The sequence below is a fragment of the Numenius arquata genome, chromosome 12, assembly GCF_964106895.1.
Source record: "Numenius arquata chromosome 12, bNumArq3.hap1.1, whole genome shotgun sequence".
Lineage (NCBI taxonomy): Eukaryota > Metazoa > Chordata > Aves > Charadriiformes > Scolopacidae > Numenius > Numenius arquata.
The window spans coordinates 38222105-38238870 of record NC_133587.1 but is presented as its reverse complement, the minus strand read 5'-3'; the positions used below and the strand labels follow the sequence as shown (position 1 = coordinate 38238870).

The window sequence follows — 16766 nt, the reverse complement described above, 5'->3', positions numbered from 1 at the left end:
CTGTGAAAATTATCAGTCCTTCAGAATGCCTGAACTGTTTTAAAGGAAGCTCTAAAATAAACATACAACTCAGAAGAGCAGCCTACTTTACAGTGGTCTTCTGTGTAAATCTTGATGTGCTCTGAAAACGCGATAACTTCCTATGCATCATTACACTCTGCAGTGTAAAAGCCTGTTGCTATAAACTATAAATACAACACGTGCTATTTATGGTTAACTTATCTTAAGCCACTTGCAGCTCCCGTTCTAGAAATATCTCTAGTTCTGTAGAACTTTTTGGGGGATTTATTTATCATCATAACATCTGTTTGACATATAAAAGTGTTACCCCATATTTTTTATAAATGGGAAACTGAGGCACTGGGAGACAGAGCCGCACAAGTGCTCTCTGAAAGGGGGGCTGGTTGCAGCCAGCTCTCTCTGATCTCTAAAGCACACCCTAGCTACTAGCACTGTATTTTTCTCCTTTCTAAACTCTTGTTTTCCTTAATGACTCTGCAACTGAAACGCTCTTTGAATTCCAAGATTTCTTCTCTAAAACGGCAACAGCCAAATGCTTGAGGCCAAGAGGAAAAGAAGGAAGGTTCAGGAAGTCATCCTTTTCTCCAAAATGTAACCTCTGTACCTGTAAAATCTTGGATGATGGAAGAAACTACTTGGCGACCAGCTTGTATTATGTCGTTTTGTACCAAAATGGCGCTCAGTGGCATCTTGCTGTCCCTTTCTGAAGACATAATCCAGGGAAGAAAGTTGTGCACTCCCCGTGGAAACTATTCCCTGCAATGCTCCCTAAGAAATCAGCTTTGGCAGCATCCTGTCCCTGTGCGGAATGGGTCTGTTGGGAGTCATTATCAGCACGCTCAAGGGAGAGGGGCTGGGGAGGAATCTGTCGCCTTCTCTCATAAGCCATTTCTTCATCGATAGCTGTTTCCATTTATGTCAGGAGCTGGATCCTGGGGTAGTACACACCATGAATGTTTCCAAGTAAATACAATCCCAGCACCCAAAGCTTGAAAGGCCAAACACACACCAGCAGGCAGACAGCAATCCTGCAGCTGCTGTTCTCCCTGCCACTCAGTGATCAGCTATTTTCCATTGTCACCGGGAGCTTTCTCTTCTGATTCCCAACCTCTTTCCCTCACTCAGTCTTTTCTGAACCTCTAATGTTTTCCCAACTCTCCATCAGCTTCCTTTCTCATCTTCAGTACCTGTGCTAGTCATTTGTAAGTGCTTTAATAGACAACAAAAGTTGTACAAAGACCCTGATGCAGCAAAGTGACTTGGCATCCTCATAGCTTTAAGTGCTCTAGTACTGTTGACTCCGACAAGACTACCAATATACTTAAAATTAACCACACATTTAAGTGCTTTCCTGGATCAAGGCCATCATCACATTGACATTAACCAAAACAAAACAGCAGCTGAGATTCAGCAACATAAATACATAACAACCTCAACCAAACTCAGGGCTGTAACCTTCAGGTTACCTTTCTTCATTGCCTTCTCTCATTGCTGTGTTATGGCTACACTTAAAATCTCTTCTGCCAGCATATACTGGAAGTGGTGCTTAGGAACAATCCTGTTTAAGCCAATGCTTTCTTACGGTTTTAGGATTTGCCTGGCCTGTTTTGCTAGATCAGGCTCTTGGACAATAAGGTCCTCAGGGCAAGAATCATGTTTATTTTTCTGCCTGAATCGTATGTGCTCATATACCACAAAATAGCCATTAGTAACTTTTTGTTCTGAGGAACAAGGAAGAAGACGACTTTCTACATGCCACAGATGCCCTGGCTTGTGCAGTTGTAAGTGAAAAAGCACGATAGATAAAAATTTCAAAAGTTCAAGGCATTAACCTTATCACTGGGAATTTACTGTAACCCTAAACATGCAAAAAGACTAAATTAACACACACCCCCCGTGGAATTCTGTCCCCTCCCCTTCTTTTGCTGACCTTCTGCCTCCATTACCTTTTCTCTTTTATTCTCTGTCGATCGCTTCACCAGTTTACACTTCAGCTTATAAGCCCCGTATGGCAGGGGCCTTGTCCTTTGTTAATCATAAAATAAAATTATGCGTACCTCGGGCACTGTACAAATCATTATTGTCTTCCTGCAAATGTCTTCCACACCACCCCACCCTCAGTTCCAGCTGAGAATGCTGTTGTGAACAAGCTCAAAGAATAAATATTTTGCATTCATTTCACCAGCACAATGGAAACATTTTTCCAGGCTGCTGCCAAGATGGTATCTAGTCCTCTTCTGAGTCAGCAGCCCATGCAGCTGACTTTCAAATGGCCAAACTTGCTTGATTGTAATCTTAAAAGAAAAAAAAAAACAACACAGACACAAGCTGTATTTTTAAAGAGCTGTGTTGCTCTCCTCATGCACAAGCAGGTAGTGACACTATAAAATATGAAAGCTGGGGAAAGGACACCCTGCAGAGTGAGTGCCGTTTGTGATGTCCCCCTTATTTCTCCCAACTTCAACAGTTTATTTCATCCAGTCAGAGGAAGGGACTGGGGAATGTTGCATGGAATTGAGAAAGGAATAGCACTGCTTGATGTAGTCTGTGTCCTTTTGGTATCAATCAGTTTTTACAGTCTTTAAAGCTCTGTTGGCCATTAAAGACAGTATATCTAAAAACACAATATAGGCAAAACCGGGCAAAGGGAGATGAAGATGGCGAGGGATTTGTGGAGTTCCATCCCATAAGCATGTTTTGCTTATTCTTAGCTGTATTTTCCCTCTAGTCCAATACATAAGCAAGGGATGGTGCAACAGAAGAGGTTCAAAACTTTACATCTCTCCTCCATTCTCATGGAAAGACTTTGGTCTATAATCCCCGCTGCTTTGTGAATAAACAGCCTAGACAGTAGCTAATTTTTGTGTTCCAAAATTACCCAGATTAAGCTAGTAAGAAACTGTAAGTGATCCTACATTAAGATGCAGCATTACATTAAATCAGAGAATACGTATCCGGCTTCTAATCGTTGACAGACCTTACTCTTACTAGAAGTTCCAATCTTCTAGCAAAATAACAAGATGCTTATTAAACTAACAAGTCTAAAATTCAGAAATAAGCTGTACCATGAGAAATCAGTTCAATGGGTAAAAAACCAGGCTGCCAATATTAAAGCACCCTCTTACGTCATCTTACTTACTCAAAAGATATCTATTTATATAGACACGTGAGGCCAGATCCTTAGGTTTAGCCTTTTTATACAACGCATAGTGCAGGATTTAGGCTGATAAAAGTAACTTAGCTTTAAGCCACTAACTCTGTCTTCGGGATGCTGGGGTCATGATTTTCGTACCTATGCGTATCTTAAAAAAGACTCATAGATGCTCTAGTTTTAATTGCCTTAGCTACTTATAGCCTTATGGGAGCTATCAAAGCAGCTGGGGATTGATTGGACTCAGCATTCTGGCTATTCACACTTTCCACCTAGGAAAAGTACTTTCTTCCACCTAGAAAGTACTTTCCACCCCTCCTTTTCATCTAGGACGAGGAGGAACTTTATGCCATTAAAATAAATTCTCCACCGAGTGAATCCACAGATAGCTGATTAAATTATCTCTCTGGCTGCAGAAAAAGCCACAAGCTGACACAGACACACATTTCCTTGGGGCAGAAAAAAATCATCTTTATGCAATACAATTTCTCTGCATCATAAGATTGATTGCCATGAATCTGAGCACTGCAACTGGAATACAAATACATTAGGAAACCAGTGTTTCAGGAGGTTGTGACTGGACATTTCTACTTCTAAACCTAATAAGTAGCTTTAAAAAAAAGCGCAAATTAACCAGTAGAAAATGGATAGCAAGATGTTTATTGCATATTTTAAATACTCAAAAGGGAAGAAGATACCAAATGTGATACGAGAGATATGACTCATAGGAAGAAGGTGAAGTGGGAAAATAGAATATTAATTAAATGGGAGTTGTAATTAAAAAGAAGCGTGGTATAGCTGAAGCTTTCTAATTTTTATACTGTTCAGTTCCAAGTGAGTTTACTGATTCATTTATTCTTTATGTCCCACTGAATCTCACTAGGGACGTTCTAACCATATTAAATAATTCTCTTGAGAGCCTATATTCAACTTAGTGGAGCTACCGTGATGCTCTGTCAAAGGAGACTGAAATCAAATCCGGTGGGCTCAAAACATTTTCCCGTTAATATTGTATATATTTGCTGTATAGTTCATCAAAAAGTTATTCCTTTACGAGGTTTGCAACTAGTTAGTTACATGCCAACTGCTGGACAAATATATACCATTTTTAAATTAAACACACTTTCACATGGACAGCAACAGTTCCAGGAGGGGAAAGGTTTAAACAATGATGGGTTGTTACAGCCTGTAGGATCTGTTAGAGAACAGAATCATCGCCCAAAAGGAGTGCTGGAATTAAGGCATTTAAGACCAGCCTGGACACAACAAGACTGCAAGAGCTTTCTTCACCGGTAAATGACAGCCTTTCTGGCTCTAATTTCTCTGATCGGCTTACTGTGATGTAAATCAAAGCTGAATCACAGTAATGTCTTGGCACTCTAACATATTGCCCTAAACCACATGAATGCTGAAACAGGGAGTTCTTGTACATTTGCAGACTGGATTCCTTTTTTTTTCCCAGCCTGTACTTTTTTTTTTTTTTTAAGACAACATCAGAATCAAACAACGCTTTTCTGTTCGCTGCATCAGATTTTAATCTTTTTCATCAACCAGCTGGATTATGGAGCTCCGATGGGTGGCATGGCTTTTGGAGAGAGCCAAACTGAAGGACCTGCCGCACATACCCTGGTTCCCAGGCTCCGTGCCAGCAGCAGGCTGTGATGCAATAGCCTTTCACACCGAACAAGTTAACAGCCCTGGGTTTGAGTTTACTACATTTTGGCTTAGAAACAGCATGAATAGCCTTGCAGGGAAATGCTACTGTTTAATGAGCAGATAGCTGCAGAAACAAGCTTGTTTCCCTCTCTGTATCTAGGATTGGAAGAGAGAGTCCCAGCTGTACGTTACGTCTCTCCTCTTCCACATGCCGGAGCAGCAAGGACTGCGTAAAATGGATAGAGACCAGACTTTTCCAGTCCTTCCTATGTGCTATATCTGCAGTTTTAACAGGACTTGCTCACACAAGCTTAGAGTAAGCATCAGACTGCCTTCTGGCTGAGACGCCCTCTTTTTAAGAACGTTCTGGGAAATTACTTGGCTCAGAAGTTATTTGGAGAACGGTGGTTAACTACACAATCATATGGAAAGGTCCCTTTGAAAGCATGTTCTGCCTTTGTCGCTCCTTCTGAGCAGAGGAAGCCCCAACCCTGTCTTTCACCAAAAGAGAACTCCACGGCAACTCCTCAGTTGGGAGCTAGCGTCTTCTTTCTCTGGCCTGGACTCCCCTCATGCCAGGAAAGGGGAAACCCACAAAGGCCAGGAAACAACGTACCACAAAAACGCTTGTGTTTGCAGAAGACAGGGAATAGTGCTATTTTCAGTGTCTTATGCATCAGTGGAAGAAGAAAGGATGAACTGAAAAGGATACAACCCCATTTAGCTCAACATACTACATTCCACTTTAAAATAGAGGCAAAGCGGAAACAGAGCTAACATGCTCGTTATTGAATTTGCAACCTCTCTACATTCCTTTCATGATTAGTAATGTCACATTAGAGAAGAGTTATCATTTACCACTTACTGCCTGAAGGTTACACAGTCCAAACAACACAAGGCCAAAGTACAGTCACGAACTGTGCTGTGAAAAATCAGATCGCTCCTTCCCCATTTAATGCAGCGCGCAGTAATCTTTTGGTATAGCTTTGATCTCTTACCAGCTGAATTGCTCCTGACAACCTTCTAACTCAAGCACTAGGAACACCTGCACACCCAGAGGAGAGCCTGCGAGAGCTGCTGCCGTGGTGTGTCACAGCCCCATCACATCTAGCTTTGGGCACCCATCAGAAGTGCCTCGGTTAAGAAATGCAACACCCGGAGTCACTTCCTTTTATAATCGGTGCAAAAGGCTGGTCAGCCCCCGAAGGTCTGATTCATCCCCTGCAAATGCCTCTCTGTGGGATACAGAGACAACTAGAGCTGCTGCACTCCCTGCTTAAGCAGCTCAGATGGGTTGCTAAAGTTAGGTGGGATAAATCCAGACCTTAGTGATTATCACAGACATCCATTTAGCATGAGGTTAATTGCTCAGGTTTGCATACTGTGTTGAGATGACACTCGCTGAAGGAGGATCTCCCTCTGTCAGGAACTGTCTCCCGCTTTTTATTCCTCTCGCCAGAATCTAAGGCTTAAAAATCACATTAAAATAGACGCTGTTCTACGTGCTACTAAAACATGAAAGGTTTTCATTACATCAGCAGCAAAATAAATATTTTTATTCTTTCCTCTATGCCTTCTCTCTTACTGAACAGATTTAACCATTCTGTGCAACAGTCTCAGGCACATAAAAAACAAGTGCACAAACAGCTTGAAATGCAGTTAATTATAAAAATGGGTTAAGATTAGTTCCAAGTCCTGATACTGCACCTTTCTACAGTTATTTGCTTTTCTGTGTTTTTGTGGGGTTTTTTTAATAATACTTCCGGCTTTGGGTCCAAGGGTTCCTCTTTGCTACTGCAATATATATACCAATTATGAATCATTTGTAATAGTTCTGGGATCTCACACATTATCATCACTAGTTAAACAATGTAATAAATAAATGAGACGTAAGTTGACAGAGCCCTGTAGATAAGAGTCAACTTCTCATTTCACATGTCAACACAGAAGCTTCCCTGCCATTAAGCTGATCATCTAACAGCATGGCCACTATGAAACCATTTACCATATAATTTATAGTGTGTTTCTAAGATAATTTGAATTGTTATGCCAAGAAACAGTGATCTAAGTAAACAAGAAATTGAGTTTACCTTTTACAGATTTGTTTATGGTATGTGCATTGCGAAAGCATGTATTTATTAACCCACAGCTCAGAATACATGAAATGTTTGAAATACAGTACTCAAATCAAGGCTGTTGGTCTAGGGCTGTCATATTTGTAAAGGAATGCAAGGTAAATACCTTATACAACAGTCCTGAGCAAACACCCATCAGCTTCAGATTCAAGACCTTTTGCAGAAACTTTGCCTTTCTCTCCTCTCACAGTTTCTCCTACTAGAGGAGCTGGCAAATCCCTGGTTTCCATTGAAAATTAAACATCCAGGGCTTTGTTCCTCACAGATCTGTAGCTGCTGACATTTGTTCCCAAGTAAACCAAAAACCTAATGATTCACTGGCAGCCCTGCACACTCGCTGTTCTCTGATATAAATGAGTACAGAGGGTACAAACCAAAGATAATCAGGTGCTATACATCCTATATATTTTTATATATATATATATATTTCCATATCTTCTGAACAGGAGATAATTGAGTCCAACATATTGAGTTTCCATCCAGACTCTCTCTTGTACATATATACAACCACAACAGTTGATAAATACTTGCAGGGAATTTTGTTTCTTTATTCTGGCATCTTCTACTCAACTTCATATTGTCCAAATCAACAAACAATTAAAACAAACTTTTCAGTCTGTCAGTGGAACGTGCTAAGATTATGTTGTTTCCCCATTTCTGTTCTAACGGGTACAAAATACTCCTCTATAACTACATAACATAAATAAACACATCCATATGCAAATAATATGACTGGTTGACTGAAACCTACCAAAAATATTTTTGTGTTCTACAAGCCTTTGAGTTTCATAATTTATGTTTGCCAAGACTACTACTTACATGGAAAGGCAGTGAGTTGGCTGGAGAAAAGTTACTGCTGGAGTTCCCTAACTATAAATGTAGGATTTATGTTATTTAATACTTTAGTTATTTACTTTTGCATAGCAGCAAAACAGAAAGTTTGTATTTTGTAGGGAGAGTTTGGCTTGCTTAATCTAAAAAAAAAAAAAAAAAGGTTGGCTACAGGTACAACAGGATATAAAAAACAATGAACGAAAGTGGCTATTAATTATAAGAGCAATTGGTCATAACCTGTCCCTGAAAAAAACTAGGCTGAAAATTAGAGAATCAGAGATTTCCTAACCATTACAGAAGGGGTCCCCAGAACAGGGCATGTGTTTTACTGGATGTGTGTGAACAATGACTTGAAAGTCTGTGAATACTGAGCCAGTACCTAGAGACTTTGAGCACAACAAGGGCTGCTGCTGCTGTGGAGGTACCCAACACAAAAGGGCTGGGATTGCTGCCTTAGCGTATCCAGATCCTGGAACAGCTTTCCCATGGGTGAGTGGGAGGAAACTTCCTGCTATTAAATCACTAAGAACTGGAACGAAACAGAGCTCGTAGTCGTTCAACAGGGAAGCAGACCTCATGAACCTTTCTGTCCTTTACAGTTCTAGATTTCTAGATACAGAAAATGTCAAAGATTTTCTATTCTGAGGGAAAAAAAAAAAGAAGAAGAAAAGCTGGGAAAGACAGATGAGACACATGCAGGGTAGTTAACTCTGGTGACAGATCACAGTCTGCAAGTTCCATGACACAGGGGAATGGTGAAGAGAAAGATAAAGTTCCTGCAAAGGAATTAACATGAAAAAGAAAGAAGGAGTGAAAAGGCAGCGGAGCACAAAAAGAGAGAGCAGCGATGCCTCTGAGGCTGAGGCTGGCCAAGGCAGAGGGGAGGAGGCACAACGGCATGCAGTGGGGATGTTGTGGTGGAGAATATCAGAGGCTGGAATTCACGTATTCCCAGGAACCGCTGAGTTCATGCATTCCCAGGAGCTGAAGCAACCACTCTCCTGAAGATACCTCTACTATGTGGGGGGCTGGTAAATACCCTGGTAGTGCTGCCCTTCTTCCTCTGCTCTCTGAGCTGGGGCAGGAGGCGTGATAGCAACTAGTGCCATCAGTCACCAGCTGTCCCAGTCATCTCAGACTCCAGAGGCAGCAGGAACTCAAAAACCCTGCAGCTCATACTGCGAATTTCTCTTTGATATGCTCTCCTTGGCTGCTAGCTCTCTCATTAGCTCTTCCTAGGGGAGATAAAAGACAATCCTAAATAAAATTTACCCTTCTCTAATGTGACATCTCATCAATATACGCTGGGATCTGGAGCCACTGCAAAACTCACTTGAGAATGGTGCAAAAATTGCTATTTTGGTAAATCAGAAGGGGAGTAACCACCTTTGGATTCCTAGTGTCTTGTCACCTGAATACTGGGAGAAGCTGAGACAAGTCTGAAGTAAAAAGCACATGAAACTGTTCTCGTTCTGCTCCACAGTTGGGACACACACGCTCCAGCCCATCGGTTGTAATACAAGAAATGGTTACACACAACCCTGCCCATGCTTTACTTACTGGTTTTGAGGTAGCACAGGGAGCTGGTGTCATGGTAGGAGGCTTGGCTGCACTTTGAGATGGAGGCAAAGAAAATCTCTGCCCTGTGTCCGGAGGTGAAGAACAGTGAATCCGTGTTTCTAGTCTCTCAGGCTCATGCTTATAGGATTCAAGAGGAAACGTGGGCTGCTTGGTCACTTGTGTTGGGGTAGATGGAGAAGAGGAGAGGCCAGAGGCTGTAAAGAAGAATAAGTACCAAGGATCAGTTCAGAAGAAAAGCAGAACAGAAATCTCAGCTTTACAGTCAACCTGTATTTTTTTCATCACATTTCCCCAGACTAGAAGTACGTATCTCACCTCCTCATTTATGAAAGGGAACTGCTCCGCCTTGCCGTTAAACCTCTTTTAATCAGTCAACCGGTTGAACTCCCTGATCCATTTACAGGGAGGCACAGTGGCAAGACGAGAGCGCTGGAGGTTTGTGTTGTATTCACCTCCTGTCCGGTTGCTTATTTCTAAAACGATCCCCAGCAGCGGTATCACTTTATTGTTGTAATTTTAATACTCCTGTGAGTCTCAGGATTACCTCTGTCTCATGGCAAACGGCTTAAGAGCTTTAATGGTTGCTTTTTCTTCTTTTTCATTGTTTTAACAGTATCTTGGCCAGCAGTTCAAATAAAATAAGGAGCAGAGGCAAAAAGAAACGGGGCATATTTCCCGTGAGCCACAGTCTGCTTTCTGTAAGGCTCTTGGCAATGCCTTTATACAAACTAGAATTGTCGTCAGCAGCCTTTGAGGAGAGATTTTATTCATATCTTTTGCTGAAAATCTATATCAGCAGCAGATCATTTCTCTTGTGAGCAGCCTGGTTTTATTTGATACATGTACCTACCCCAGCTGTATTTTAGGTTACATTCTTAGGGCAGTTCTGAATTGTGATCAAACAGACCATTTGAGCTATATTTATTATCCATTTAAGAACCAGCAGACATCCACATCCAATTAGAAAATTCAAGTTATAACATCTGTGTTTCTTGTTATATCTGTATGTACGTCAGCAAACAAAGGATGATTCTTTGATGCCAACATAAATCAGGACAGACTTAAAAGCATAAAAAACTGTGCGGCTGAACAAAGATAGGTATTTTTAAGTGGGCTGCTGGCATCTATATGATCTCTGAATTTGGTTCACTTCTTTGATTTCCAGAGATTTGTGTAGATGATCAGTTAGTCCAGAGGGGACTCAAGTCCATCAAAAGGGAGCAGATAAGATAGCATTTAATAAGCATAAAATCCCAAGCAATTCAAACAAGTGCTTGAGACCGTGATAATGCACCTTCATGGTAAGTCCAGCTCAGCTTTTTGGTGTGAGCTTTCAAGGCTCCACCAGAGATTTTTTTCCCATTCAAAAGCTTTGCACTGCTGTTCACGCAGCCTCCGCTGCTCCTTCCTTTCAACGCGGGGTAAAGTGCATTAGTACAACTCACATTTCATCACCTCTCAGTGTCACGTTTTACCTCACAGACAGCATTTTCAAAGAAAACTTTGTATTGATGGAAAATAAGAATGAAACTCAGTAATAACTAAGAAGTCAGACTCAGAAGACTAGAAATCCAACAACTCAGGGAGGGATCTATTACTTGAAACTATTATTCCTACTTATCTGGGGAAGCGTTACCATATCTTATGATTAAAGGAATTAACAAAGAAATTAGGTAACTGTTCTTTAACTTTCCTTCTTCACTGAAAAAAAGTCTTTCTTGATGGCTTTTACATATGAAGAGACTTAACTTTAAGAGAATAGAATCACTCATCAAGAAACCTGCAAAATAATTAGGCTGTAATGTGTTTTAGTTGTAGTGGTTTTAGTGGTGCAGTGTAACGTATCTATTACTTTCAAAGAAAATCCTCACTCTCACTGAAAAATTTTAGCTTTGCTGGAACCAAAAAGGACCCCCTGCTCAGCCCCTCTCTTCAGTCCTTTTCCAAGATTGGAGCTTCCCTCCAAGGACTTCCATTATTTTCACAGAGAGACCCACGGCTCTGCCAGTTAAGCAGCAATAACCCCAAGGTGCAGTGGAGACCGGGTGTCGTAGGCAGATGTAAATGTTGGCTAACGTGACATGCCACAGGGTGAGGCAAGAAGAATAACCCCCGTATTTTGAATGTCCTCAACTTCTGCTGATTTCTGTGGGACCAGAGAGTGTTCCACATCCTGAAGGATTAAAAGGACACCTCGCTTGCCTGTTCCGTTTTTGCTTAGAGACACATTTAGATAAACAGTTCTGGGGAAGATGCTCTTATCTTCTGGGTTTTTATGGATGTACAGACATTTCCTGAGCGCTCAGATTGGGGCTTGAGCTGGATGGCAGCTGTAATTGATGCAAATGCGAAACCACTAAAAGGGAGAAAAACACCATTAGACCTTAAAGTCTTGCTGCTGGGATGTGTTCATTGTGCACTAATGTATTCAGCAAGTCTACAAAACCCATTTCCAGTATCAACAAGCTCTGCCAAAAAAGCTATTACCAGACATAAGGAAACCACACATTCACCCTCCTAACAAGGCCGGCCTGCCAAGTGTAGAGGACATCTATAGGACACAGGAAGATGTGGATCAAAGGAGACCATGGAAGTAACATCTCTTACATCCTATGAAAACTATTGCCACCTCGTTACCGATGTGTAACGGCACAGCCAGGACAGACAGCGTGGTTCCCATTTTATAAGGACATTCACTGGTGGCGAGTCTCCTTTCGGATGCCAGCCTTGGACACTTGGTGTGAATTTTTATGGATGATGAGCACCTACGAGTCCAGCAACGTTACTGGGAGCACCCTGAGCCTTAGAACTCTCTGTTTCAATGAGGCACTTAAAACACAAAATACTCAACTTGAGGCGCACCCTAATCTCACACATTTGAGATTCAATTTTTCCATGACTCAGTTTCCACACAGAGGTCGAGGGAAAACTACAATTATTTTGCAGGGAATTTGATTAAATTATGTAATTAAGTTTTTAAATCTTTGGTAGTTAAAAGCCTACCTCATAGCATTATTGTGGTATCCCTGTTATTTACATTTGAACAATACTGAGATTGAAGGAATAATCCAATAGGAAATGTTAAATATTGTTATGATTATTAAAACAAAAGACTTTGGGCTGCCGTGATACAGCTCAACTTCCTAAACCCTACAAAGGATTTTATAAAAACCTGCCACATGAAAGAATGAAAATCTGTAATATAGCCCCAAACCAAAACCAGTTCAGGAGTAACAGAATTTTGTATTAACTTTAATCCTATTGGACTGCCATCTAAACAGGCAGCATTGGTGTAAATATATAGTTATATACATGCGCAGTAGCTACCTGTTCTACTCCAAAAAAATTCCATTGAAGAGGCGAGATACAGCTACATCCCAAGGCTGAAAACAGTTCATTTTGGAGAAAGTACACATAAAACAATTAAGCAGTGAAAACTAGCCCCCAATTCTAGAGTCTTCTATAATGAAGCTGCAAAAATTCAGTATGTACGTAGGATTTTGGAGAAAAAAAACCAGTCCTTGTGACTGGCTGCAAACTCTACTGGTTCTGGTAGCAAGATGAACTGATATGGCAATTAATTATCTCCTATGCTAATATTTCTTTCATTAGACAATGAAATGCATCATGAAATGTGATACTTTCATGTTAAGAAACTAGATAGCTCTTCCTTTTCTATAATATAAAACAAGAATTTTTGGCAAAAAAAATTTTTTAAAAAAAGGAAAAAATCTACCAGATTGGTTACTGTGTCACTGGCCAACACAAGGTTTTGTCCTACGTTTTCTACCGATCATCCCCGTCTGGTTTTAAAACAGTCCAAGGGTTTTGCTTTGCTCAGACTCATCCTGACATTTCCTTTCCAGGGGCAAAACAAGAGCAAGAAAAGAAGACAACTTTGTGGTCCCCATACCGACAAATCATAAGTCATAACATTTGCATAATTGAATATGCATATGAATAAAAATATTCATAAGAATATATGACCACGTAGTGAAAAATCGCGTTAATGTAAAGCAGGAACTTTCGTATTACAGTGTTTCTTTACTCAGAATATGTATACGAGATCCTAACTGAACTAAATAGCACCAGTCGTAATTTTGAGCAAAACAGGACTACCTCATTGGCCAATGCGGCCCAAAAAAACAACACTCCAGTTGCCTTCTCCTCGTGCCAGTGCTGTCCCTGATGGCATGCAGTGATAGTTCTGGGCCTGTATCTGAGCAGCTTCAGGTGGGATCCAGCTGCCTATCGCAGGTTGGATGCAAGAGCCCCGAGAAAGCACTGCTGTACAAGCAGAGCCACAGCTTTGACTCAAGTTAGCACACAACACTCGCTGCTATTTAGTTGGTCACGAACAAACAAAAATAACGTTGCTACCTTCGCTCATTTCTCGAGGTGTTTGCAACCATTTCTTTTAAATAAAACCCTTATTTTGCACGGCATTAAGTTCTCCACCCACCAACTTGGCCATTCTGATCCAAACCAGCCCTCTACTGATACATAACAGGAAAGGATAAAGCGCTACACTGTCATTTGTGTACTCCCAAGGGAAGAAGGGTGGCTGCCCTCCTAAATTTCCTACATTCCCCGGGTGACACCCACAATTAGTTCTGTCACCTGCATTTCACGCCTGACCTGGCAGGATGCATCTGGTGGTGTCTGGGAGGAAGGATGCTCACAGTCCAGTGGTTCCTGCTAAAGGCTCCCTTTTATGTATCGGCTCCGCTACATGTCGTTCTGCCCCAAGATCCAATCAACCCCTCTCCAGAAAGGAAACCAGCCCCTGCCCTCATGGCCCTTTGGAGCCACCTGCCCCCAGATGCTGCTGCTGGGGATTTCAGGGATGTGCCAACACTCCTGTACAAAAGGCTGGCCTTGGGTGGCTCGGAATAGTCACACTCCCCTACTGAGGGCCCAAACAATGCAGCCAGCAACTTTATAAACTTTACTTTTGTATTTGTGTGCTTAAGATGAAGTTGCTAAAACCAAAGAGAGTTACTGGCCATGAAAAATAAAGCACTTTTGCAGTTTACCTCTTCCTAGGAGTCACGCTTCAGTATTCTCTCGTCCTGTACCCGACAAGCAGATGATGCCGTTGCTAACGTATACAGCTACTGCTAAAATAGCTTTCCAAGTTTATATATAGGGATATATTCATTTACCATTTAGACTGAAAATTCCCAGAAAAAAAAAAAAAAAAAAACACAAAACAAAACAAAACAAAGGAATTTCCATTTGCTGTGGCTCCATGTGACACTTTTTGTCTGATTCCTGCCCAGGACAATACTGTCCTTTCAGTTCCATTCTTCAGCTGGCAGTGAAACAGAGCAGGCGGCGGGCTGCGGCTGCTGAATTTTAAGTAGTTAGCAGCACAAGTGAGGCTGAGTTGAGCCGGCTGTTCATTAAGCTGATTCACTCTTTAGACACAATACTATGTTAATTTTGACACATAAGCAAATTGACGCAAATTATGTGAAATGATGTTTAATGGCACTTAATGACAGTAAAACTATGAACCCGTAAGCAGGTAAATGGCTACCGGCTGTTTCTATTCAAATAGTTCTGGTGCTGTTGACATTAAATGTTGGGAAATACCTGTTAGTTAAAAAAAAAAAAATTAAGCCTGAAAAATAATCATAGAACCATAGAATGGTTAGAGTTGGAAGAGACCTTAAAAATCATCGAGTTCCAACCCCCCTGCCATGGGCAGGGACACCTCCCACTAGAGCAAGTTGCTCAAAGCCCCATCCAGCCTGGCCTTGAACACTTCCAGGGATGGGGCATCCACAACTTCCCTGGGCAACCTGTTCCAGTGTCTCACCACCCTCACAGGAAAGAATTTCTTCCTACTATCTAATCTAAATCTCCCCTCTTTCAGTTTAAAACCATTACCCCTTATGCTATTGCTCCACTCCCTGATAAAGAGTCCCTCCCCAGCTTTCCTGGAGCCCCTTTAGGTACTGGAAGGGGCTTTAAGGTCTCCCCAGAGCCTTCTCTTCTTCAGGCTGAACAACCCCATCTCTCTCAGCCTGTGTTCATAGGAGAGGTGCTCCAGCCCTCGGAGCATCTTCATGGCCCTCCACTGGACCCATTCCAACAGGTCCATTATTGTACCAAAAAAATGTGGTAGATACTGCCCAGGAAATTTCCTGCCTATCACTTTCATTTACACACCAATTCAGGGTGCCTCCCACCCTACAAGAACTACAGCTTCTACTCTTGAACCATACAGCCTGTATCTGTGACCAGCAGTGCACCACTCGTATAACGGCCAGGCCTTCCAGTCCTTCATCCAAGCTCCCTGGTCCTGGCTGAGCAGCGTCTATCCTACCTGCATTTTCCATCTTATATTATTATTGAAAATCTTATTGTCTGAAAAGTTTCACAGGGAAATGTATATTTTTGCAGTAAAAATCTAGTTTCTTTATATTGGTTCAAACATAGTAAAGGAAACCACTCCTTAAGTGGTCTCAGCCACAGAGATACCTGAACCTGAAAGCTCCAACTTTTGATTTAGAAGCTGTTTCACTTTGTAAAACCAAAGACAAAGCTGTATCAGTTTCCAGGATTCAGCCTGTTCCTCTTCGCTTGTGGTCTATTCATGCGCCTAAACAACACTCCTATCTGTGGAATCTACAATGTCACACCTTTTCCTCATAAAACAGAAAATCAGGAGCTGAAAAATTTAATTAGTGAAGTTTTGAGAATTGTATGATCTCGAGGTCCCTTTATGAGGAAAGGCTGATCAGGAGAAATGCTTTCCCAGTGCTGTATCCTTTAGAGGGTTTCTGCAGATTAGACAGAGGGTCTTCCACCTTGCCCAGAACGGTACGTTGGTTATCTTACATCTGTTAAATGTACTTGACAAACCTGGAAAGGCTTGACACGTTATGTCACCCTGGCTTACAGAACACGACTGAAATAGTATTTCATTTCCTTAGAGCAGCTTTTCAAATACCCACCATCTGGGAACTGCAAGCAGGCTACACCTCCAGCCTCAGACAACGGGGGCTTTGCAGACCTTGGGAGGCTTCAGGTTTGTCTTGTGCTGCCTTTTCAGAAAGCGCTGTGAGGTTCTGGATACATCACCAAAGCAGTGACCACCCCTGCACTATCAGGCCAGATCCGTGTGACAGGCTCCCACCACAGGGCATCCACCCTGCAGAGCCCTGGTCCCACATGCCCTGGGCATGTTTAGTTTGGAGAAGAGGAGGCTGAGGGGGGACCTCATTGCCCTCTACAACTACCTAAAAGGAAGTTGTAGAGAGGTGGGTGTTGGCCTTTTCTCCCAAAGAAATAATGACAGGACCAGAGGAAATGGTCTGAAGTTGCAGCAGGGGAGGATTAGATTGATATTAGGAAGAATTACTTTACTGAGAGAGTGG

At 41.8% G+C, this 16766-nt stretch overlaps 1 protein-coding gene across 3 annotated transcripts in view; it reads right to left on the bottom strand.

Annotated features, from left to right (window-relative positions):
* The window catches only part of PRKAG2 (protein kinase AMP-activated non-catalytic subunit gamma 2), a 171743-nt gene that overhangs the window by 65248 nt on the left and 89729 nt on the right, over positions 1 to 16766 (bottom strand). For 2 of the 3 annotated variants that reach the window (XM_074157321.1, XM_074157322.1), the window contains one exon: positions 9358 to 9572. The exons of the other annotated variant lie outside the window; for it this stretch is intronic. In XM_074157321.1, coding sequence (XP_074013422.1) covers positions 9358 to 9572 — 215 coding nt within the window. The remainder of the gene's footprint in view (positions 1 to 9357; positions 9573 to 16766) is intronic. 3 annotated transcript variants of the gene reach the window in all.